Here is a 25,057-nt window from a genome sequence, read left to right as displayed (position 1 = left end):
TCAGTTATGAACTTAAGGCAATCTTCAACTAAAGTTTTAAATAAACTTAGTCTTAAACTAACGATCTATGTCTATCTAGAGTCTCTCTACACAAGGGTTCCTAAAGATTCAAAAAGACATAATAGTAAAAGATTAAGCCTAAAACATATATTTTTATAGTGAGCCTTAATATATTAAAAAGGCATTTTCTTAACAAGTAGATAACCTAATATTCTATTTTTTCCCTAAACTATGAGCTATATGCAAAATTATAATAAATTATAACAATGAAATTCATAATTTTACATTTATAAATTAATGTCATAAATTAAATTGTACATGTGATTTTACTTACTTACCTGAACAACGCTTCTCCTAAATTCTGCAAACTCCATTCTGTTAACTTCAGTTCATGTCTTAAGGAAGCAACATTTGCAAGCAAACTTTCTTCTTCATTGTCTTTATTACAGAAGTCTGACAAACTAGATTCCATTTCTTAAAAAAAAGAAATGAATTTCTCATACCTTGCCTGAAACAATCTGTGGGGTCAGTCAAAATACACACTAAACGAATTTAACCCATTATTTTTCTTTTTCAAGTGTGAAATTGCTCATGTTGACTTAAAACAAAATAAAACAAAACCTGTTAACATTAATTTCTCTGTAGTATAAAGCCATAATGGAAGTTTTAATGAGTCAAGTTTTCAGTATAGCCAGGGTCTAGTTAACAATTTTGTTAACCCAGTAATTTTATTTCAAGTCAAAGACTAAGAAACTAAGAATAAGGCAAGTTAAATAACTTGCTTAAGGTCACATAAAGTGTAAATAGCAGAACCAAGATTTGAACCTAGGTCATCAGGATCCAAACACATTTTTGAATTTACATAATCACATTACAAGGTCTGTGTATCTGATAAAATTGGCATAGTTACTGTCATTCATATTTTCTTAGAGGCAATTTATCACCTTTACCTGGTAATGTCTTTCACAAGAGCTAAAATTTTAAAAAACACATACATTCACATCACAACTACAGAGATTAAATTGACATTTGTGAGGTTAATTTAGAAATGTTAAGAAGTTTTTGTCTTTCAACTGATTAATAACTCGGGTTGTGAAACTCTCTACTGAGTACCTTTGCACATAAAAATTCTGATAAAGTACATTTTATTATCAACAATACATGTAATTATGTATTAAATATGTATTAATAATGAATGAATACAACAGAAACTAAAATTTTATCATCTCTTCTACTCCCATAGATATGCCTTCATAATCTTAAAATTCCATTCCTTTTTTCAGATCCCATATACCTTTGTCATTGTAGCTTCTCTTTCATCAGCCTTCTAGAATTCTGACATCTCAGGCTCCAAAAGATTAGGAGTCCTGTGTATTAAGCTCAGGACTAAGGCACTTGGAGAAGCTCAGTATTTTCAGGCAATAAACTATCATTACTGAACTGGCCTTCCTTTCTTTCATTCAGCTAAAAGCGGTAAGATTTTTATACCTCACTCAAAATCTTTCAGATGTTAAGAAGATTTAAAACTCTCACCTTAACAAAAGAAACTGTGTTTGGAAATTAAATGAGACGCTGTGCGTGCTTAGTAGAGAAACTGTTTTTATCCTTTTTCCCCCCTTTTGTTTCACAAATTTGCTTCTGTGTAAGAACACGCCGACAGAAGGCAATGGATCAAGTCCCCATTCTGCTTTATCTCTTCAACATCTCCAGCTCCCTACACTGTGGTGAAGGGGGAAAAAAAAAAAAGAAAAAGAAAAATCGGGCAAATTCTAAAATGCTATCCAATGTTATGCTTCAACTGAATTATGCTTTTTATCCAACACCTCCTGAGTATTTTGCTGTAATTTAATGCTCTCACTTCCGAAGTATCCATGCATATGTTCGAAACCCCAATATTTTCATTTCCTAGTGGCTCATTTAAAGTCAAATATTCCTCCTCCCTTCAACCTGCAGTGGTTACACACGGCCCGCGCACAGGGGAGCAAGCCCGCCATGCAACCCACAGGCCCTGATAACGTCATCTTTGGACCTATTAACGCGCCCTCAGGAGTTCACAGACACACCCATCACGTCGAAAAACAGGCGTTCCTTGTACCCCCGGGCATGCAACGGGATGGGCTGTCGAAGGAGAGCGTCCTCATTTGGCAAAGAGAGCGTAGCTTTCTCCTGAGAAAGCTCAATTTGACAGAACCGTTCCTAAGTCATCTGCGAGAAGCTGAGGAAAACATGCCATCTTCCTTTCTGATCTCTCTCCACCTAACACACAAGCTGCAGAGCAGCGCGCGCGAGGAGACGACGCGGGCAGCGCGTCCGCCCCAACGGAACCAAACTCCAGGCTGGCCCGTTTTTACCGTCCAAGAGGCAGTCGCTCCCCACCCAGGCCGTGCTGGGGTGGAAGACCCACCCGCCGGCGGCGCAGGCCGCGCTCTCGTCTGCGCTCGGAAGCCTCGGACACCGTGGCGGGCCTCGGGCGTGGAAGCACCAGACACACCACGCGGCGGTCCGCAGAACCCCGACGCGGAGTTCGAACGGCCGCGGGAGCCGTTAAGGAGGAGCCTCCGCTGCCGTGGCCCCGCCCCGCGCGCAAGCTCGGCGTGTGGCGACGCCAGAGTCGCGGGGCCTGTCGGGAATCGTAGTCTGAGCGCGTCCGAGCCCGCTCACCCGGAACTACATTTCCCATAACCACCGCCACGACGCCCATTGGTGTGGGACAAGCCAAGGGAACGCGCGGCCGTCAGTGTGGGAGGCGGGCCCTGCCGGACCTGAAACGGCGCAGACCTAGGAAGATGCGGAAAGAGGCGACTGGCCCCGCCCTCGGTGCCTACCCTTTGGGGGCCGGCCTTTCGCGGCAGAGCCAGCGGCCGCCTCAGGTAGTCTCCTCAGACTCCCGGTCTCCCTGCCAACCACGAGGAGCGAAGAGGAGCAAAGCGGAGCCTGGGAGCCTCTAACCCACGCCTCCTTCGACGCGAAACCTCCTCGGCAGGGATGGGCGTCAGGCTCGGGCGGCCCTTCCCGGTGCTCCTCCTGGCCGCGCTGTCCCCGGGGCTGCTGCTGGGGGCGGCCGGCTTCACGCCCTCCTTGGACAGCGACTTCACGTTCACGCTTCCGGCCGGCCAGAAGGAGTGTTTCTACCAGCCCATGCCCCTGAAGGCCTCGCTGGAGATCGAGTACCAGGTGAGCGTGGCGGGTGAGTCAGCCCCTGCCCGCAGCGCAGCTGCACCGCGGCGTCGCCCTCGCTCTCGTAGGAACTTACCGCGGACGGCGGGGGCCGCGGGGGGACCCGGCCAGTTCCGCGCAGGCGCGCGAGCGGCGCCCGCGTTGCCAGGGGGACCCAGCGCCGAGGCGGGTCCCCCGGGACTGCCCGCTGGCTTCCCCTTTCCTCGGGTCGGAAGCAGGCCAGCTTTCGTGATGTCGGTGGTTTTCCTCTGTGTCATAGTTCGCCCATCTCTTTTCTGCCCAGCGGACGCTCCCAGGCTGAGAATTTCACAATACGGACTCGTACACGTTCTCCTCCTTCATTGGACGAGATGATGACACTTGTCTAAATTCCGCCCCCCCACCTCCTGCACCCAATTCTGATCAATCTTCATTGTCATAACTTCAGTTAAGGATCTTTGGGTTGTGACCAGTGTGACTAAATGATCCGGTTTGGGTATAGGTCGAAATGGTACTTTTTTTTTTCTAAGTTATAGATCATTTTTAAGTAAATATATAATTGCATGCTAAAACTTTATAACTTTGTGCATTTTAAGCATTTCTCCCTTATCGGTTTTCTTTAGGATCTGCATCATGTTAATATAGGAGGTGCCTTAATTTGTCTAGTCATTCTGGTGGAGGGTCATTTAGAAGTCTCATTGGTTCCACACATCTGTTTCCTGGTAGCGCTGCAATAATAATAACGATAATAATAAATAACAGATGCATTGATGCGGTTCATCTTTTAATTTTTTTACAAGTTAATCAGAATTTAATTTTTTAAAAGTTGATGTATAGAATCTTTTTCAATAACAGATACTGTCACATAGAGGGCAAAATTAAAAGTTTCTGTACAATACTCATCAGAAGAAACTTACAGAATTTGATTATTTGTGGATGCAAAAGGTAAGAGTTTACACCGAATTATCTAAAGTCACAGTTAATGAACAAAATTGAGTTTAGAACTCAACATTTTTTGATTTCTAATCCAGTTCAAAAGCACAGATCAGTTAGCACAAATGCCATGAGCTAATAATTCCAGAGGGGGAGAAGATCACATAAACGTAAAGATTCCTAGTTTTCAAAGACCCTTATATTTAAGGGGTACTGGCTTCTAAGTAGGTAATTTCAATAAAGTATGATTAAGTGCTCTAAAGGACCACTTTTCTGGGGTTTCAGAAGAGGATTCCTGGAGAAAATTTGAATCTAGAAAGATGCTTAAGTGATACAGGAATACCATGAAGGAGGGGCATTTCAGAAAGAGGAATAAAATGAATACAAAGTTCCAAAAATGTATAATGTGTTTTGCTAGTGGGCAGTATGGCGAGGACACTACTAGCACAGAATTTTTATTAGACTGTAAGTCTAGGGTGGGAATAAGGAGAAGAGTTTGGCTCCAATGATTAGGAGGTAAAATCATGGATAATGAAGCTTAGCCATTTGTGCTTTGTTCTTATTTTATACAAGGACCATTTAAGTAATGTGGTAAAATAGTGAAAAATGTTTTTCAGTTAGGTCACCGGATGGATATAACAAGTTTGGAAGTTGGATTTAAGGAGGGCAAAATTACAGGCAAGAAAACCAACTAGAGGATTAGTGAAATAGTCTAGGTAAGAAAATAATTTGTATTAATTCAGAAATGCACCATTATTAACACAGGAATTAGGAAGGAAATCTGTTTTCACTGCTGATCACTCTGTTTTTTAAAAAATAATTCATTATTTTTGTGTAGAAGACCTCTGGGGTATAGGCCAGAGTGACAGAGAGGTGAGAGGATTCACCAGAGTGGGGAGCAGAACATGCAGATTGACTGACATACACTGATGAGGGGCGCAGTGGGCATAGCAGGAGAGGTCTGCTGTGCCATGTGGGTTAGCTCTCTGGCCAGGGATGGGACTCCTGCTGTGATCACTTTATAGTGCTGGGATTTAACCCCTTGCGCCACCAGGGAGACCCTCTTTCCTTTTTTTTTTTTTTTAATTAATAAACTTTATTTTTGGAAGAGATGTAGATTTGTAGAATAATTGAACTCGTACTAAAAAGTTCTCACATGCCCCATTACACCTATACACAGGTCCCTCTCTTACATCTTGCATTAGTGTGTTACATTGTTGGAATTATTGAACCAACTTTGATACATTATTAACTAAAATTCAGAACACAATAAGGTTCATTATTTGTCTTGTATAATTTATGTGTTTTAATAAATGCAAAATTGTTACTTACATATCATATACATCATTACAAGATCATACAAGAGTTTCACCAATTTAAAATTCCATGTTAGATCTGTTCTTCTCTCCCTGACCCTCCCCTCCCTTCATCCCTACACCAAACTCCTTGCAACCAGTTATTTTAATTGTGTCCATATTTTGCTTTTTACAGAATGTCATATGGTTGGAATCATAAAGTATGTAACCATTTCACACTGGCTTCTTTCAGTTAACACTGGCTTCTTTTCAGTTAACAGTGCTTTAAGATTCTTCCTTATCTTTATATGACTTGGTAACTCATGGCTAAATAATACTCCATTATATGGACTAACTGAAGTTTATCTGTTTACTTATTGAAAAATACCTGGAGGGCTTCCAAGTTTTCCTAATTATGAGTAACATATGTGCAGGTGTTTGTGTAAGAATGTTTTCAGTTCAACTGAGCAGATACCTAGGGACTTTACACTGTCTTATAAGACTGTTACTTTTGTGGAAAATGACAAACTGGTTTCCAAAATGGCTGTATTTTGAATTCCAGTAACAATGAATTCAAGTTCCTATTTCATATTCTTACCAGCATTTGGTTGTCCCAGTTTGGAGATTTTTGCCATTCTAATAGGTAATATCTTTTTTTTTTAATAATTTTTTTTAAAAAAATTATTTATTTATGCATACAAGAACTGGGGTACAGGCCAGAGGTTCAGAGGATTCACCAGAGACAGAGTGGGGAGCAGAACAGGCAGATCAACTAAAATAGACTGCTGAGGGGAGCAGTAGGCGGGACAGGAGAGGTCTGCTGCGCCATGTGGGTTGCTTCCTGGCTGCCTGGGGGTTCGAACTCATGGCTGCAGTGGCTGCGGATAGCTTCATAGGTTGCATCTTAACCCTTTGCGCCCGGTAAGGAGGCCCGGTAATATCATTATTGTATTAATTTGTAATTCAAATGGTGAACATCTTTTCATATTTATTTGACATCTGTGTCTTTATGAGGTATCCAGGTTTTTTGCCCATTTTTAAAATGGGATGTTTGTTTTCTTCTTGAGTTGAAAGAGTTGTGTATTTTAGTTACAAATCCTTTGTAATATTAGTTTTGCAAATATTTTCTCCCAGTCTGCTTTTATCTGCTTTAAAAATAAAAAATACTTAGTAGAAGTACTGGGGTATAAGCCTGAGAGGATTCACCAGAGACCAAGTGGGGAGCAGAACAGGCAGATCTACTGAAATACACTGCTAAGGGAAGCAGTGGGCTAGACAGGAGTGATAGGTAGGCTACTGTCTGGCCAAGGGTTGAACTCAGGCCACAGTGGTGTTAGTGCTGAGACTTAACCCCTAGGCCTCCAGGGAGGCCCTGCCTGTTTATTTTCTTAGCTGTTTTTTGCAAAAAACAGATGTTTTTCAATTTTAATGAAATCCTTTTCATTAAATTTTTCATTAAATCCATTTCATTCAAATTTTTTCCTCTACAGAGGTTGCTTCAGGTTACCTATCTATAAACTCATCACCAGGCCAGTAGTCACCTGGGTTTTCTCTTTGGTTGCCTTCTAGAAACTTTAGTCTGTAACATTTTACATTTAGAGTTAATGTTTGTGAAAAGTTAAGGCCTGCCTGTACCCTGGGTTGACATTTTTTTGATTGTGTATGTCCAGTTCCAGAACCATTTGTATAAAAAGACTTTCTCCATCTTTTGTGAAAGATCAGTTGATGTATTTGTGTGAGTCTATTTCTGGGCTTTCTATTATGGTCCATTGAACTATTTGCTCTTTTGCCAATACAACACTGTCTTGATTACTGACTTTGTAAAGTCTTGAACTTGGTGGTGACCACCCTCTGACTTTGTTGTTCTTTTTCATTATTGTGTTGAGTAATCTTACACCTTTCCGTGTAAATTTTAGAATTAGTTTGTTGAAATCCAAAAAGGAACTTGCTGGAATTCTCATTGGTATTCTGTTGAATCTTAGGGACAAATTGGGAATAATTGGCATCTTAACAATTTGAGACTTCCTTTCCATGAACATAAAATATCTCTCCATATATTTAGATTATCTTTTCTTTCTTTCCATCACTTTTTGTGGTTAGCATGACTTTTCTGTATTAGCATTATATCCTAAGACTTGGCTGTTACCACAAAATAGTTTATGTTTTTGTTTTGCCTTATCTTTTGGAATTTCCACACAATTATCTGTGAATAAAAAGTTTTAATTCTTCCTTCCCAATATGTACACCTTTTTCTTGCCTGTCTTCTTGCATTTTCTGGTGCTTCCAGTATAATGTTGAATAGGAGTTGTGAGTGAGGATGTTGTTTCATTCCTGATTATTAGGGAAAAGCATCTAGTTTCTTGCCATTTTAGTATGATGTTAGCTAATGGTTTTTTTGTAGCTGTTTCTTATCAATTGGGGAGCATTCCTCTGTATTGGTAGTTTGGTCTGTTTGTTGTATGTGTATTGAATTTTACCAAATGATTTTCTGCATCTTATTAAGCATACCATTGATTTTTCTTTAGCCTATTGATGTGATGGATATTAATTGATTTTTGAATGTATATGAGTGATCATGAGATTTTTTTTATACATTGCTGGATTTTTTGGAGAATTTTTGTATTTATGTTCATGAAAAATTAATGATCTGTGACTTTCTTTTTTTTTGTAATTGTCTTCATTTGTTTTATGGTATTAGGGTAATGTCCTCATAGAATGAGTTGGGAAGTGTTCGCTCTAGTTCCATTTTCTGGAAGAGATAATTAAGAATTGGTATTGTTTTGTCTGTATGTTTGGTAAGACTTACTATTGAAACCATCTAGGCCTGATGTTTTTTCTTTGGGGGAGGTTTTGCACTTACTAATTCACAGGCATTCTGTACATATTAATTTCTCAACTCAGATCTTTGTACATGGTAGTGAAATTTTGAACTGTAAATTTGCTTGATATGTAATACTGTAGATTATTTGCTGAGCTTTGTATTATTTTAATCTATATGACTTGTGGCAAAGATCAACAAGCTCTTTTGTGGTCTCTATATGCCAGTGCGCTTTTTTTTTTTTAAAGTTCATTGAAGATGTGACCATTCAAAAGTCCTACTTTTAAGTATAAGTCTCAGTTTGTGCTCTGCATTTTGCAGCCTCAAAACCTCATCCCCTGTCATTATGGGGGCATTGAACCCCCATACATTTAGGTATTAAATAACAAAAATCCAAAATTTAAAAATCTAATTGCTTAATTGAGAAAGTTTGAGATCAAGTCGTGGTCGCTAAATGTTTTTGTTCAGTTGACTATCTTCCAGAAATTTTTTACTCGAGTCTGTTAAATCTTCTTAGATTTCCAGTGTTGTTATGGATTATTTGCATATGTTTTGTTCATTTCATTGGGATTTAAAGAAGAAAAAACATATATGTATATAGCTAACCATTTGAAACTAGTTCTGTTGATTAGTAAGATTATATCATTCCATTAAAACCACCAAGGAAAATAAAATGGAGTGTTATATAGGGAAAATGAGTAGCCATTGGAGGCAGATTGCTGAGTTCACATATTGACCATGGCCCTTATACTTATTGTAGCTTCTTAGAAAATTACTTCTCTGTGCCAGTGTCTTCCATTTTAACAAAAATGAGAATTGGTAAGACCTTTCTTTTAGAGTTGTTTTGAGGAATAAATTAATGTACATAAAGCACTTAAACAATGTGTGGCATAACTCTAATTGTAAACTGCTACCATTATCATCATCATCATGACATCTTGAAACTGTAAAAGAATAGGTCATGTTCACTGACCAGTAAGGAAACAGCCTACTTGGAACACATGGTTCACATTGAGGACTAAGGGGTGAATGCATTGAAGAAATCAGTTGGAGTTAAGAGCATGGAGGCCTTGAGTTCCAGGTTAGGAAGTAGTTAATTATTCTTACTTTATTGAAGAGGTGAAAAGATCCTCCATTTGAACTCCTTCTTTACTTCTACTTTACAGAGCTTCTCAATGACAACAGTTTTAGGAAGATTATTGCAGTAATTACCTATAATGCCTAAATTTATGTGATAGCATCAGGAGTTGGAAATTCCAGAAATGAATGGAATTTAACTAGATGATCTTTCTGCTCATTTCTAGCTTGAGTATGAGTCTGTTGATTTTCTTACCCTTCTCAGTTAAAAAAAAAAAGTTTTCATATGTTTCAAGTAATTTTTAATTTTCAGAATTTGTTATGTGTTCTTTTCTGTGCTTTTCTATAGGTTTTAGATGGAGCAGGATTAGATATTGATTTCCATCTTGCCTCTCCAGAAGGAAGAACCTTAGTTTTTGAACAAAGAAAATCAGATGGCGTTCATACGTAAGTAATCTCTTAGTTGAGTTCCTTGAGCTGAATGCCAATAGGCTATCTGCAGGGAAGGAAATTTAGTACATTTGATACTGATATCATTATTAAAGATTGTGTATGAACTTTTTAACCAGTCCTTGATAGGAGTCTATCTTAAACTACCTACCATTAACTTTTTTTTTTGTTGTTCAGATATTTTGTTTTTGATGCTAGTTAAAATTTTTCATTGCTTTAAAGAAGTAAGTGTTCCCTCGGCATTGTGTTCACATTATTAGGGCATTTCAAACTTGCCTTTCTGGCTGGCACAGGCTTTCCATTTAACTGTAAGCTAGTGTTCCAGTTTCTTAAACTGCTGACTGTATCATCTTTGCCCATTGTTTTGTTTCTTAAAATAACAATGTATCTGTGTGTATGTAAATTGTTTTGTCCAATTTTTTACTCAGACAATTTACTCTTAGATAATTAGAAGACCTGAAAGTAAAAGATCCAATCTTAGGAAAGCACACAGAAAGGAAATACTCTCAAGTCTAGAGTTTGAGAAAGGCCCTATAGTCTCTTACTACATCTCATGTCCCTTTTCCATATCTCACTGGTGTTTGTTTCATCATTCCATTTAATTATTTTACTACAGTACTTGGTATCATTATTGTGTTAAAACTAAACTAAGTTTATAGGAAGAAGAGCAAATGCATAGCGTCACATATTTGCCATAAACTAGGCTTTGTTTCTAAATTAATCATTCCAGCCCACTGTAAGATAGATTCTTTGATTCCCCAATTCCCATTTTACAGACAAGGAATCTTTACAGACAAGGAGACTCAGAGAAGTTAAATAAGTCTGCAGGGATACACATTTTATTAAGAGGAGGAGGCAGTATGGACCAAAATTCTTGCTTTCTACCATGTGCTGCTTAGAACATCCCTGGCACATAGCACTATGTAAGTACTAGCTGTTATTGTAATTATTGGTCTTTGTTAACCAAAGTACCTGTCATTGATACTCAGTAAATAACTTAGTATATATATGAATGAGGGGGGGAAAGTATCTCAACAATAATTTTTTAAGATATCCCTTTCAGTGTTCTTTTTAAAATAGCATTTTACCTATGTAGAGTTCGGGGGAAAAAACGCATAAACTATGAATAAGAGATATAGTCAATTTAAAAGTCAGTTAGATTAATATGCTTGGAATTAGCTATACTTTCTCTTTGATATATAGAGTAAGAACTACATTTTTAGTTCATCTTTAAATTTCAGATTATAGAAAATGTGTAGACTTTTTCAATTTTCACTTCTCTCCAATTTTCTTGCTTTCATTTAGAGATAAGTTAAAAATAACTGTTAGGAAAAGGGTATCTTCTTTCTTACATAGAATTACCTCATTAAGCATTGGGAGAAAATTTAATTTTATAAGAGTTCACATTTATTGAGTTCTTTTGATGTGCCAGGCCACTGTTCTAAGCACTTTACATGCATTAGTTTTTTAAGTCTTCACTACAATCTTGTGAAATACATGATATTATCATTTTACCTAAGAGGAATGTGAGCCATAGGACAGTTAAGTTGCTAAAGGATATGCAGGTAATGAGCAGTAAAGTCAGGATTTAAAACTAGGCAGTTCAACTTGTTCCTAATCACTATGCCAGATTTACAGACTCACTTTTTCAAAATTAGATTTAAACAGAAATTTTATCTGTTCCTCCAGAAATCAGGTTTAGTAAAAATGGAGCCTTAAACATCGTAATACATAATAACACTGTCTGGAATGAGAAGTCATATGTAACTTTTTCAAGATAACTAAATGAAGTACTACCATAATTCACCAGAACCTATACATCTTGAATTATTCACTAGCTCTATTTCTAGTTGAAAGGAGTATTTTACTCACATTTTTATTTGGATGGTATTTTGTCCCATTTGTAGTAAGAAAATCCCATTCCACACAAATTTAGAGGCATCAATACAGGAATAACTACAAAATAGAAAGCATCTTTGTTTTTTATATACATAGCGGAGCTCATCATACATCTGACTCAGTGCTTAAACTGTATTCATATTTGCCCCTGTTCCAGTATAACCTTTTTAGATTTTTTTGCTTTAATCATAATCCCATGAAATTTTAATACCACAGATAGGGTACATATTCATTTTTAAACTGTTTACATCTTCTTCATACATGAAGAGTATGTACAAAAGCTTATTACCCTTTCTATCTGGTGCACTTAAGAATGGTTAAATAAAGCAGAGTAAGATAAAATTAAAAGTTGAAAGTTAAATAAAGCTAGTAACATTAAATTTAACTGTATTTAATTTACTTATATATTATAGTGTCGGTCACATGCAAAATTAGCACTATATAAAACTACGTATTAATAGCAATGTAGTTAAGTTTTAAATCATTTAAAACATTTTCCTGAGAAGTTAATTTCTTAAAAGTACTTTTAGTTAATCTTTTTTTGCTTGAAATGGAAAAATAACTTTAGCTATGAGTCTATTGTTGGCCTTTTCATCAGCATTTGGCATAATTAATGATGTTGAATAACCTTTGTAGAATTAAATAATAGCTTTATTTAAGGCTCCAAAAAGCATTGAGGATGAAATACAGGAGATATCTACCAGGAGAGCCTGGAGGCATGAATAGGCACTCGCAGGCCACTTTTTGTTATACTATTTTTAGATCAAGCAGTTGATCAATACAAAGTCTTCTCATCATAGCTTTTCAATTTCCTATAACTTGGTAGCACTGTTCTTACATACATTTTGTGTCTCTTCCAAAGTACAGACAATTCATGCTGTTTGTGATATAACCCAGGAAAGCCCAAAGACTGAAATTAAATATTAAATCATAAAGATTTTGTCAGGTAGGATTGATCTTTGGAGGGCCACAAACTGTTGTAGTCCTAATTTTTTTTGCTCCTCTTGAGTAATTTTCAACCCTTTAATGGCAATCTCTTCCTCTCCCTCTGAGAATGCATAATTCAACTAAATGCTGTCCTTCAGCATAGTCATGTTGTGATGACATTAATCAGAATATAGTGGAAAGTTTTTCTTAGGAAGTGCCCCAATCTAGGTCATATTACATAATAATGACATTTTTCTGTTTTTTCTTCTTTAAAAATTTTCTCCACCATATTCAGCAGCATTTGCTTCAGGCTCCTTCTGAAGGTTAAATAAAATCTCAAAAGACAAAAAGCGTGTCATGTTGAGGAGGTTGAGAAGAATGCAGCCAAGCTGTACAGTATTGTAGAAACATCAGTTTACTTGACAGTCAGAAAACCAAGCTTTGTCTATCCCTATATTAAACTATATAAGCATGGGCAACTATGTATATGGAAAATTTTACTTACCTTGAGAAGGTCAATTATATCTCCTTCCAAATATGATGAGTAAGGATTAAAAGAGAAAATATGAGAAAACTGTGTAAGTTACGAAGTTACACAAGTGTTGGCTGGATTTAAAGTATGTATGTTAACTACTCAGCAGTATGATTGGATTTATAAAAAATAAGCCAGAAATACAGGGAAAAAAGATGTTGATTGGTTATAAAGATGAAAATCACATATATCAAATGTTATATTCAGAGAGCTATAGAAAATACAACCTTCTTCAAAATTTAAGTGATTCAGTATACTACAGATAAGAAAATTTTAAAACCATTCAGACCAACCTTCCATGAATAGTCAACAAAAACTAGTTTCCATCAAAAAATCATCAGAAAATTACTTTGCTAAATTAGCTCTGCCCAAATCCAGTATCCTCAATATAAAAATGAGATCATCAGTATATTTTGTGTGAGTGGAATTTAGTCAGTACAGAAATGCCACTGAGATCAAGCTCTAGTTGGCCACTGGCCTTATCCTAACCTACATTGTAGAGGTACTTAATTGGTAGGAGGCCTGGAAGAAGCATTTAGGAATATCCATTACCGCTTTTAAAAATCAAAATTCACTTTACAGACTAGCCTCAATTGAAGGGATGTTTGTAGTCATATTTGCATATGAAATGATTTACATTTTAATACTGTAGAAGTATTAATCTTAATTGTGAGGTGTCAGTTTTTAATTGTATCCTTTTACAAAAATGAGATTTACCATAATTTGCTGAGTAAATGCCAATTACACCTAAGTTTTAAGTACTTGATTATGTTTCCAGGTTGCTGTTTCCCCAAGAAATTGTAAATTATCTTTCAATAAATATTAAGTAACTGTCATATCAGTAAGCTGTTCAGTTATTATAAGCCATGTTATTTATCAATAGTTTTTCTTTTTATCCCAAATAATAATATAGAAAACTAAAGATTTGTACTTTTTTAAATACAGGATAGAGACTGAAGTTGGTGATTACATGTTCTGTTTTGATAATACATTCAGCACCATTTCTGAGAAGGTGATTTTCTTTGAATTAATCCTGGATAATATGGGAGAACAGGGGCAAGACCAAGAGGATTGGAAGAAATATATTACTGGCACAGATATGTTGGAGATGAAACTGGAAGACATCCTGGTCAGTATGGTTTTTTAATAAAACCTAACATCAAGAAGCCTTATTGTATCATAGGCTCTAAGCTATGAGCATTTTATGTGCATTATCTCATCTAATCCTTATATAACTCAGAATTATAATCTTCGTCTTTCCAATGAGGACATTGTATTTAGGGAGGTAAGGTAATGTTTCAGTCACAAAGAAAGAGGAAGAACTAGGCTTGGAAGATAGACTCTCACTTAACTATAGAATTCCCTTAGAATGTTTACAAGCAGAAGATGTATTTGAATTCTAGTATACTTGGACATAGGGGAAAAAAACTAAGTTATTTATAAACACTTATGACGTACATTTTTCCCATAGCATACTTACGAAGTTTGATAGTTCTTAATTTGGAGCATTGTTTACATTACACAGACCAGACTTCTTGTTACCAGAAACTAGCACTATAGTCAAGTATAAAATCTCTTTAAATACAGCTTTGCTGCTTAAACTTGCCTGAATTATCATAAACATTATAAAGAAATATGAGTGATTGGAATCTCTTTGCGAATAGTATATAGTACTGCCAGAATGGAGAGGAAGCTGATTCTGTTCAGCCACAATTAGATGTAATCAGATGACAGAATTTACTCAGTGATATTTGTAAATAATCTATATTGATTACTGGCAGGAGAAGTAACATGGTTATTGTACATATGAAATTTTTATAGCTTCTAGTATTCTTACAAGTTGGACTTTTTGGTAATAATGTGCTATTTTGATCATGAGGTTTCTTAGGAAAGCAACTATCAAATTACAGGAGACATAGATTAGCTTAAATTTGAATCATATCAGCAGTTATAAATCTTATTAGTACTTCACTGCATTCTCAAGATTCAATTTGTTATGACCATTTAAATATGGCTAAATACCCCTCCAAATTAGTATCACAACAGCAAACTTGAATAATTTTTATTAGCTATCATCCTTACAAATTTAAAAAGAAATGTGCATGGTCTTTAGTTTTTATATGGGAATCTGAATCCCACATTTTTGTTGAAAATATTTGCATTACTAAGTTACCATTGCTTTACAAATATACCCATATGATAAATAACTACTTCATAGTTTTGTAAGTTTATCAGAACAGTGTGAAATTTTGAATATTTTTTTTGCTAAAATGAGGATTTTAAACAGGTAAATGTTTCTAGTGTTTTACTTTAAGCATTAGCACTCTGAGATTTCAAATCTCAACTTCACATAAAATAGCTTACAAGTCACTTCTCACCGGAACTTTATAGTATAGTTTTTACAGAAGATAAGCAATTTAGAATGCTATTAATGAGTAAACTTGTGATCTTGCAACAGGTTTGTATTAAAAACAGTATGGCTATCTAAAATTGAAATACTTTGTAATTTTACTATTTTGAGATAAAAATACAGGTTGTTTTGCTAGATACTAAATTATGCCAGACTAAAATATATTTTCATTATTTTCAAATCACATAGCTTTGCTCCTTTGTTAAGGAACCTACTTATAAATTTAAATATATCAGAACTATTATATCACCTTACAGAAAATATTTAGGTAATCCAAGTAGTAGTACTTTTCCCTTATGAAAATTGCACTTAGATATAAAATTAAAATGATTATCAGTATACTGTGAAGCACATTTTTAAAGTTGCTAAACATTCTTTTACAGTAAAATTTTTTTATCTACCTCCAGGATTCCATCAGCAGTATCAAGTCCAGACTAAGCAAAAGTGGTCATATCCAAACTTTGCTTAGAGCATTTGAAGCTCGTGATCGGAACATACAAGAAAGCAACTTTGATAGAGTCAATTTCTGGTCTATGGTTAATTTAGTGGTCATGGTGTTGGTGTCCGCTATTCAGGTTTATATGCTGAAGAGTCTATTTGAAGATAAGAGGAAAAGTAGAACTTAAATCTCCAAACTAGAGTATTAAAGTTGAGAGACAAAAAAATGCAATAAGCTGTTACAGACAAGACCATTAATCTTTTCCAAAATGTTTTCAGGCATTACTGTTTAAAACAATTTTAATTTTAATGTGAAAGAAAAATCTTTACTTTTGTCTGTGCAAATACTCTTGTTGCTCCATTTGTACTTAAGAGTATAACAAATATTTTGCAAAGTATACACACATTGAATGTATCCTTATTAATAACCACACTTTCCTAAGTTTGAAAAATAATTTGCAAGTGCCATGGGCCTAATGCAACAGCAAACTACGTTCTTTAAGATTGTCTTTCCTAGAAGTTTCTTTATAAATGCAGTATTACAAATTAATTGTACAAGTTTTCAATATATTAAATTAGAAATTATCTGAGAATTACCTAACTATGGGTTTTATATGTATCTTTAGCAGACAAAGACTGAACTTTTCTCTTTTTACACTTGCACCTCTAACATTAGGAGCATAGCTATGAAAAATAGATTAGTGAGATTTTATAAACAAATGTTTCAACATAAAATACTAGCAAAAAGTATTAGTTTTATATATTTTTAGCCTACATCCCCAAGAACTGACATTTTGATAATTCTTAAAAATGCAAAGTCATACTTCTTAAAATTTGGAAAAATGGGTAAAGATTGCTCAATCTCTGTAGCGATAACATTCTAATTCTCAACTGAAGTGTAATGTGTTAAACTTAAATATAAGGAAAATTTAGGATAATACATTATTACCAGGAGTTGTGAAGGAAATATTGCTAAAAGATCTAGACTTAACATAAATATCTCCTTTTCTCAATATAAAAATCAGTGAAAAAGAATTTAGGTCAACTCGGAAATATCTGATTAAAATATAGTTCACTTAAACTACATGTCTAAAATATGTTTGGCTTATCATTGATAACCCAATCCTAATATAAACCATGAGGTAATTTCCAATTAAAGTTGTGGTTTTTATTTTTTACAATTGTTTTCAATTATCTTTTATATATATTCAGGTACATCATAAGACCTATTCTAAGGTTAAGCACCAACTATTACAATCTTATCGTAAGTTCTTAAAATGACCTTTCTGATGACTTCATTTATTGGCATTCAAGTAAAGACTGAAAATCACCCACTGAATTCCAAGTTATGAACACTTAATAATTAAGTCTGTAATTTATTGCAGTCGTTGGATTCTTGATTCAAGTACTAGTAATTTAGTTATATCAAAAATAGAATTTTTAAGTTACACCATTTGTAACAGGTGAGTTATAAACAATCAACTTACACATTTGAGTATAGAAGCTCTCTTAGGTTAGTTATTACTGGTATTACTACTAAGCACTAATCCAGAGAGAATGGTTTCATTTATACTCAAAATGGTAAAAAAAAAAAAAAAAGATTTCTCCTTATGCCTGTTGGAGAAGAACAGTATAATCAAAACTACTCTGAAACCTTTAAAAATGAAATAAATGCCATTTATAATCAAGTACCTTAATTGGCCAAGAAAACGATTTCCATGTCTAGGAGTAGCCCCTGTAGCGCATACAAACAAAAGGTCAATAAGATCACTGCCTATTCCTCTTACTCCCTATCCCCTCTTGTGTTAAACTCAAAGAGAAGCAAACTCATAGTACATAAGTAATAAGATTACAGATATAAACTACTGCACCTTTTCTATAAAACTGTGATTAAGAATTCTACCTCTTATGTACGGCTGGTTATTTGTACTGTACTCGGATTCCTTTCCTCACACTGAATTTTTTGTATTTACATACATAATTTGTGCCACTGATTTAAAACCTACGATGCAGTAACTTCTTATATAATGACCTTATTTGGAAAAAGAATTTAGGAGTATTAAGGACAATTTTATTTTTATAGCCACAAAGTGAGATTATTTAAAAAGCAGGTGTTACCTGTATTAACCAAAAAAGTAAAATTTGTTAATATTTAATATTCTGTAATATTTCTAAAGGCATGTTTACCTGTCTTTTTTTTTAAATGTCAGTATTCAATTTCAAACTTAAAATTATAAAACTTGAGTAAACTGTCACTTAACAGCTGATTTGGCTGATTTTTAATTATATAAACTTATAGTACTGTAATTTAAGGCCTAGAGTTTTACTCTGATTTGCAATTATATCATCAATGTTGTTATTCATGTTACTATCAAGACATGGTGGGTAATAAGTTGTTAAAAAGCACTGAATTACAAATTTACCTGTAATTTTGTTATCTATCCCTAAGCATTGTCATTATGTTGTAAAGTTGACAAAAATTGAATACCTATAATTTGTATAATTGTATGCCTACCCAAACAAAAATTCTTTATCTGAAAGCTTAAAACAAATTGATTTAGCATGTAATGGTTTTTTTATCTGAAGTGTAACATACTGTCGCTCAAACTGCTTTTATACTGTGGACAGCCATATTAAATGAGTAATGAATACTGAGCTTAGTATATATAATAAAGATTACAATCAAAAATTTACTGATCCTTAAAGACTTCATTGTTCTTTAGCCAAGTGTATGTTCCCATCTGAAATTCCATACTTCTCTGCACTTACAATGTGCCTTGCATTTGTTTGTGTATTCACATTGCCTAAACATGCATTGTACTTTAATGGTGATCAAAATACAGACACAAAGATCATCAGTTCTGAAAATAAACACAAGGAGCTTGTCCTACTTCTCTACGCCTGATTTAGTTATAGAATATGGCTCCAACACAATTTGTGATTCTGGTGTCCGTTATGTATCCCTGGCCGATTTGCTACCTGGGTGATCTTAAAATAGCCTATGAGTACCAGTGTTTGGTGGAGGTTGATGTATTATTGGTCATTTCCTTCATACCATCTAGACAAGCCACTCTTACCCACAAACTGGTAGGATTACTCTTAGGTACTTTTGTGTTTCTGTATCCCTATCACTTTCAGATTTCTGGGCTTCCGGAAGGCTTGTGCCATTAGAAACCGGAGCCATATTATACTTAATGTATGTCTGGGGAAAAGGCACAGAATAAGGAATCCAGACCAAGAAAAAATTATGGATGAAAAGGCACATTAACCAGGATTTTGGACCCCTACATGTGGAATCAAAAGGCAGAGCACGGGGAAAACTGAAGGCTTTTCAATGACTGAAGGCTTTTTAATGACCTTTGAGTCAATAGCAAAGTGAACAATGAAAATCAGTTACCCAACATTGAAGTGAACTCCCTTATATGTAAAGAGACTGCCCCCCAATCCTGGAATATTTTAAGTGGCAGTAAGATGTTTCTGACTCTACATCCAGTATCAAAAGGGAGGATAGACCAATTAGCCTTTCTATCCTTAATTCAACTCTAAAAGGATTAGTACTATTAATATCATGCCTAGCTGAAAGAGACCAGGACCTCAAAAGACACATTATAAAGTTCTTTTTCACTGAAAACTTAATTTTCAAATGACAAATATAAAGCTACCAAAGCATGTACAGGATCTGTATGCTGCTAATTTCAAAGAAGTGAAAGAATCAAAGACCAAATAAAAGAAACATATTTTTGGATTGGGACGATCAATTCTTCCCCAATAATCTATAAATTTAATATAATTTTATCAAAATCCAGCAAAGTTTTTTAGGAGACAGAGACAAGTTTACTCTAAAATGGAAAGGCTAAGGATGTAAGAACTCTCCTGCCCACCTGTGCTGTGACTAGCAGGCAGGCAACTCTTCTTTCCCTAATAAAACTGTCCTCAAAAAATGTTAAAAAAAAAATTGGTAAGGCAATTCTGAAAAATAAAGTTAAAGACTTACTATATACTACAGTAATCAAGACTATGGTATTGGTGGAGGGATGACACAGATCAATAGATCAGAAATTCTAGAAATAAACCAACACAAGTCCAACTGACTTCAGACAAAGATCAAAAGCAATTCAGGGCCTCCCCGGTGGCTCAGCGGTTGAGCGCTGGGTTGCGAAGCTGCCCGCGGCCTTGGCAGCGTCGGTTTGATCCCCGGCTGCTCCCCGGCCACCGGAGGAGGGTCCCACATGGCGCGCAGACCTCTCCTGCCGCCCGCTGCTCCCCTCAGCAGTGTACTTCGGTCCTTCTGCCTGCCCTGCTCCCCGCTCTGGCTCTGTGAATTCTCTCACCCTCCCGCGCTTCTGACTGTGCCCAGTGCTTGTATAAATAAATAAAAATAAATCTTAAAAAAAAAAAAAAAAGATTTATTAAAAAAAAAAAAAAAGCAATTCAATTGGAAACAGTCTTTTAAACAAATGGTGCTGGAGCAACTGGGACAAACATGATAAAAACATAACTGTAAAAGTTTTCACGCAAAAAATCTTCAGGCCTTAGGGCTAGGCAAAGATTTTGTCATGCCTTTACCCCAATGCATGACTCATGAAAGGAAAAACTAGTAAGAGTGGACTTTATCAAAAGTAAAAACATGTTCTCTACAACAGACCCTATTTAAAAAGGATGAAAAAAAATAAGCTACAGATGGGAAGAAAAAATATGTAAATCACATATTCAAAGATGGACTTGAATAATGAATTCTGAAATCTCTTTAAACAGGTAAACAATTCAATTAGAAAATATATGCTAACACCACAATCATTTCACCAAACATATGTGGGTGACAAGCACACGAAAAGATGTTCAACATCATTAGCCCTTATGGAAATTCAAGTAAAAACCGTAAGAAAAGAGCCACACGATTACCAAAAAGGCTAAAACTAAGAAGTTACAGAACCAGAGGCCTCCCTTGTGACACAAGGGGTTAAAAACAACCTGTGAAGCTGTCCGCAGCCAATGTAGCATGAGTTCAATCCCCAGCCAGGGAGCTGACCCACGTGGCACAACAGACCTCTCCTGATTCACCCGCTGCTCCCCTTAGCAGTTATTTCAGTCGATCTGCTGTTCTATTCCCCACTGTCTTGGTGATTCCTCTCACCCCCCACACCTCTGGCCTGTACCCCAGTTCTTGTATGCATAAATAATCTTTTAAAAAAAAAGTTACAGAACTAAATACACCAAATGATGGCACAGCTGCAAGAGAAATCTGATCATACTTTGTGTGATATGAACAATAAAATCACTATGGAAAATATTTTGGCAATTTCTTATAAAACTAAACGTACTTACTATGCAACCCAGGATTTTACACTTGGAATCTTATCCCTGGTAAATGAATATATTGTTAAAATAAAAACGTATAACCAGTTTCATTTGTAATAGCTAGAAACTGGAAACCTCCCAATGTTCTATTAAAAGGAATGGTTAAACACTGGTACATTCATGCCATGGAATATTATGCAGCAGTAAAAAGAAAACTATTGATAGAATAATCTAAATGGACCTCAAGGGACTAGCGATTGATGGGCAAAAATTTTTGAAAAGCTAGACACTATAACCCCTTTAACCAATATTCTTGAAATAAAATTATAGAGAAAGAAAACAAATTAGTGATTGCCAGGTGTTAGGAATGGAAAGAATTAAGGGAATATGGCTATGAAGGCAGGCTTGTGGGTAAATCTTGTGTCTTAACTAATGGGCAAATGAACCTACACAATAAAATAACATGTAACTATACAAATGGGTACTTGTAAAACACGAAATCTGAATAAACTGGATTGTATCAATATCAGTTTTCTGGACTTGATATGCAAAATATTACTACTGGGAGAAAACATGTACATGAGACCTCCACACTTTTTGGGGGCAACTCCTTATGAACATATGCAAATTTCAAACTAGAAATTTTTTTTTTAAAGATTTATTTATTTATTTATACAAGCACTGGGTACAGTCAGAAGCGCGGGAGGGTGAGAGAATTCACCAGAGCCAGAGCGGGGAGCAGAGCAGGCAGAAGGACCGAAGTACACTGCTGAGGGGAGCAGCGGGCGGCAGGACAGGTCTGCGCACCATGAGGGACCCTCCTCCGGTGGCCGGGAGCAACCGGGGATCCAACCGGTGCTGCAGAGGCTGCGGGCAGCTTCGCAAGCCAGTGCTCAACCGCTGCGCCACCGGGGAGGCCCTCAAACTAGAAATTTAAAACGAAGGCGGGTCAGATACTGGGAGGGTGGCCAAAATGGGTGATGTGAATAAAAATGTACAGCCTTCCAGTTATAAAATATACCATTTCTGGATTATACAACTGGGATTTAAAAATCGTCTACATTGGGCCTCCCAGTGGCACAGCAGGTTGAGCACAGCACTGTGAAGCTGACCGTAGCTTCTGCTGCGCAGGTTCGAGTCCCAGCCGGCCAGGGAAATTCTCACATGGCACGGCAGACCTCTCTTGTCTTGCACGCTGCTCCCCCCCAGCAGTGCTTTCAGTCCGTCTGCCTGTTCTGCTCCCCACTCAGTCTCTTCTGGTGAATCCTCTCAACCTCCTGCGCCTCTGGCCTGTACCCCGGCTATTGTATAAATAAAAAAATAAATCTCTTAAAAAATCGTCTGCATTATCTGTATTTCCCACTAGCAACAGTTTAAAGTTTTTTCACTTTGGGATAAAGTGACAGTTGATAAAAGATATCCTGTTTGTCTCTTCTACCTGTTTTTCCCTACCATTGCTCCTTCTAAATTTTACCTTAGAATCACTTCATTACTTTATTGCCAATTAAGATACAATTCAGGGTTAGCCAGAGAGGAATACATTAGGATACAGATTAACAATTTTCTCCAAACCAGGTTTAGATGAGAAAAAGTACTTTTAATGGCAGATGTGAATTATTTCTAGTACAAGAAAATCCAGAACTGGGGACTATGGCAGTTTCCTTATGAAGAGAATTAAGTACTTGACTATATTCTGTAAATAATTTTTAAATTTCCCTATTACTGTATTATAGCAGATGCTTATCATTTTCTAAACCTAATTCCCAATACCAAGGAAATATAGTGTACTTTTGTAGAAGTCTATTCAGTAATTACTCAAAATAATGTTGCTTTCCGCCATTAGCCAAGAAAACTAACCATTTACTCACCACTCTGGATGTATTTTGATTATTCTTCATAGGGAGATCTTTTCCTCACTTATTTTAAAACTATTTGCACATTAGTTTTTAGTATTTCTTTTAAAAAATTATTCCCAGGCTTGACTTATTGCAACCTGCTTTTGCTGCAATGCCACTGGAGTACACATAAAGACTTTTGAATTGACAGCAGAGTATCCACCTGGGAAGCCCCACAAATATTCTCATGGAAAGACTCCCAAGTGCTTTTACCTCGAATAAACTTTTGAATAAAACATAGTGCTTCCCCACTACAAATATAGGCATTACATGGTTCAACAAAACCAACACTTTTTTGGTTCAGCTAATACCTTAAACCTACTCTAATCATTTCTTTACTAACAGTAGGTAGTAAAGAAAACCCCCACATTCTTTAGAAAAATTTTACATACTTGCCACCATACCATCAAACACTGAGTGGGAAATATCTGCTTACATTCCACAAATAGTATTAATAACAAATATGTAAGATGTCAATTTTTGGCCAAAATAACACTAATTATAATGAAGTATACATTAATAATGGATTATGCTATTAACAAATTTACAACTTCACAGAGTAACTTAATTTACTCATGTAAATAGTACAATATCTACAATTACATAAGCAAATATCTGTGAATACATAAAAGAATTTGATTTTAAACGTTTCTCCACCAAAAATAGAACATTTGAAAAACTTAATTTTTAAATTTGTTTTTGATGTGGTTACTTTTAATTTGTTTGATATGAAAAAAATTACTCAACTATAATAGTGGCTAGGTATTTATTCAAATGTCAGTTATTTTCTCTTTTCAGTACTTGACATTAATGAAGAGGCTGAATAACCTTGGAAGAACTAAATAACTAAATATAAACTAGTTTTATTTAATTCTACAAGACCAGGTCACACACATAAGCATCAATAATCAAACAAATAAAATCCTCAAAAAGTCAGTGGAAGCCAGTAGGCATACAAAGACCACCTCTCTCCCAGTAAGATTTCAAGACTGAACAAAGTGCTCCAAATCAGATATCTATTTTTTTGCCAGTTTCTAACATGGCTCTTGCAAATAGTTTGTGTATGTTCCATGAACTCAATGCTGCTCTTACAGTATTCAAGAAAACTCATCAAGAGCAATTAAATACTAAAGAATAAAAAATTACTGGGTAGAATTGAGTATTGTAGGGCCACAAACCATCATGTAAGTTTTTGTCCTCCCCCCTCAACTAACTGGTGTTCTTTGGGGAACTATATTCCCTACCACCACCACCACAGAAAAAGCAACATTGCAGGGTTTAAAAAAAAAAAAACACCAAAAACAGAATTGAGTGTCTTTTGGTAAATATGAGGGACAGTAATTAGGCAAATTACTTTGAACGGTATATATTTTTACTTTATGCTTTAAATTCACTGGAAAATTTTCTCAAATGAGACATAGTCCTTGAAGATGCTGCCAAAAGGAGCAATTACTAAGCATTCAGTAATCATCAGTAATCATCTCCAACAAAGAAAAAATGCAAGGGGAATTAGCTAGCACAAAGAAATTTTGTTGGGTAGAAGTAAGAGGAGGGGAGAAAAAAAAAATGAGTTGGTTAATTACAATAGTAACTATAAAGGCAGCACAATATTTTGATCTAGCTATTATTCCAAGACATTTTGATATCATGCTGTTAAAAATTATAAACATTCTACTTACTCTCACCTACTTATATTTCAGAGAGCCAGTTAGCTTTCATACCTTTTCCCTTTCCAAATTTGTATCAGATGCCTAAACTGTTATTTAGTACAAAGAATCATAATCAGATAAAATCCACATGTACATTTAACTGTCAAGGTTATCCCATGCCATCCCCATTCCCCCAAGAAAGAACATGACTACTCAATTGCCATAGAAGTAATTAGAAGTAATCAAAACTTTTGGTAGTGTGTGTTCCTAGAGGTACCAA

At 35.8% G+C, this 25,057-nt stretch overlaps 2 protein-coding genes across 2 annotated transcripts in view; one reads left to right on the top strand and one right to left on the bottom strand.

Annotated features, from left to right (window-relative positions):
* The window catches only part of CCDC18 (coiled-coil domain containing 18), a gene marked incomplete at its 3' end in the record, with an annotated part of 87,815 nt that extends 86,090 nt beyond the window's left edge, over positions 1-1,725 (bottom strand). Inside the window, exons 1-2 of the mRNA XM_084243811.1 lie at positions 1,540-1,725; positions 339-474 (exon numbers count right to left, since the gene is read on the bottom strand). Coding sequence (XP_084099937.1) covers positions 339-472 — 134 coding nt within the window. The 5' untranslated portion in view covers positions 473-474; positions 1,540-1,725. The remainder of the gene's footprint in view (positions 1-338; positions 475-1,539) is intronic.
* Positions 1,726-2,985: 1,260 nt separating this feature from the next.
* Positions 2,986-16,123, top strand: TMED5 (transmembrane p24 trafficking protein 5; the record flags this gene model as incomplete). Its single annotated transcript, XM_084242431.1, has 4 exons — positions 2,986-3,174; positions 9,629-9,726; positions 14,033-14,216; positions 15,905-16,123. The coding sequence occupies 4 exons, from the start codon at positions 2,986-2,988 to the stop codon at positions 16,121-16,123; spliced, it is 690 nt and encodes a 229-aa protein (XP_084098557.1).
* Positions 16,124-25,057: the final 8,934 nt, after the last annotated feature.

This window comes from Talpa europaea, assembly GCF_964194135.1.
Source record: "Talpa europaea genome assembly, chromosome: 9".
Taxonomy (NCBI): Eukaryota; Metazoa; Chordata; class Mammalia; order Eulipotyphla; family Talpidae; genus Talpa; species Talpa europaea.
The sequence above is the reverse complement of the archived record's forward strand: the minus strand, read 5'-3'. Positions and strand labels throughout refer to the sequence as shown.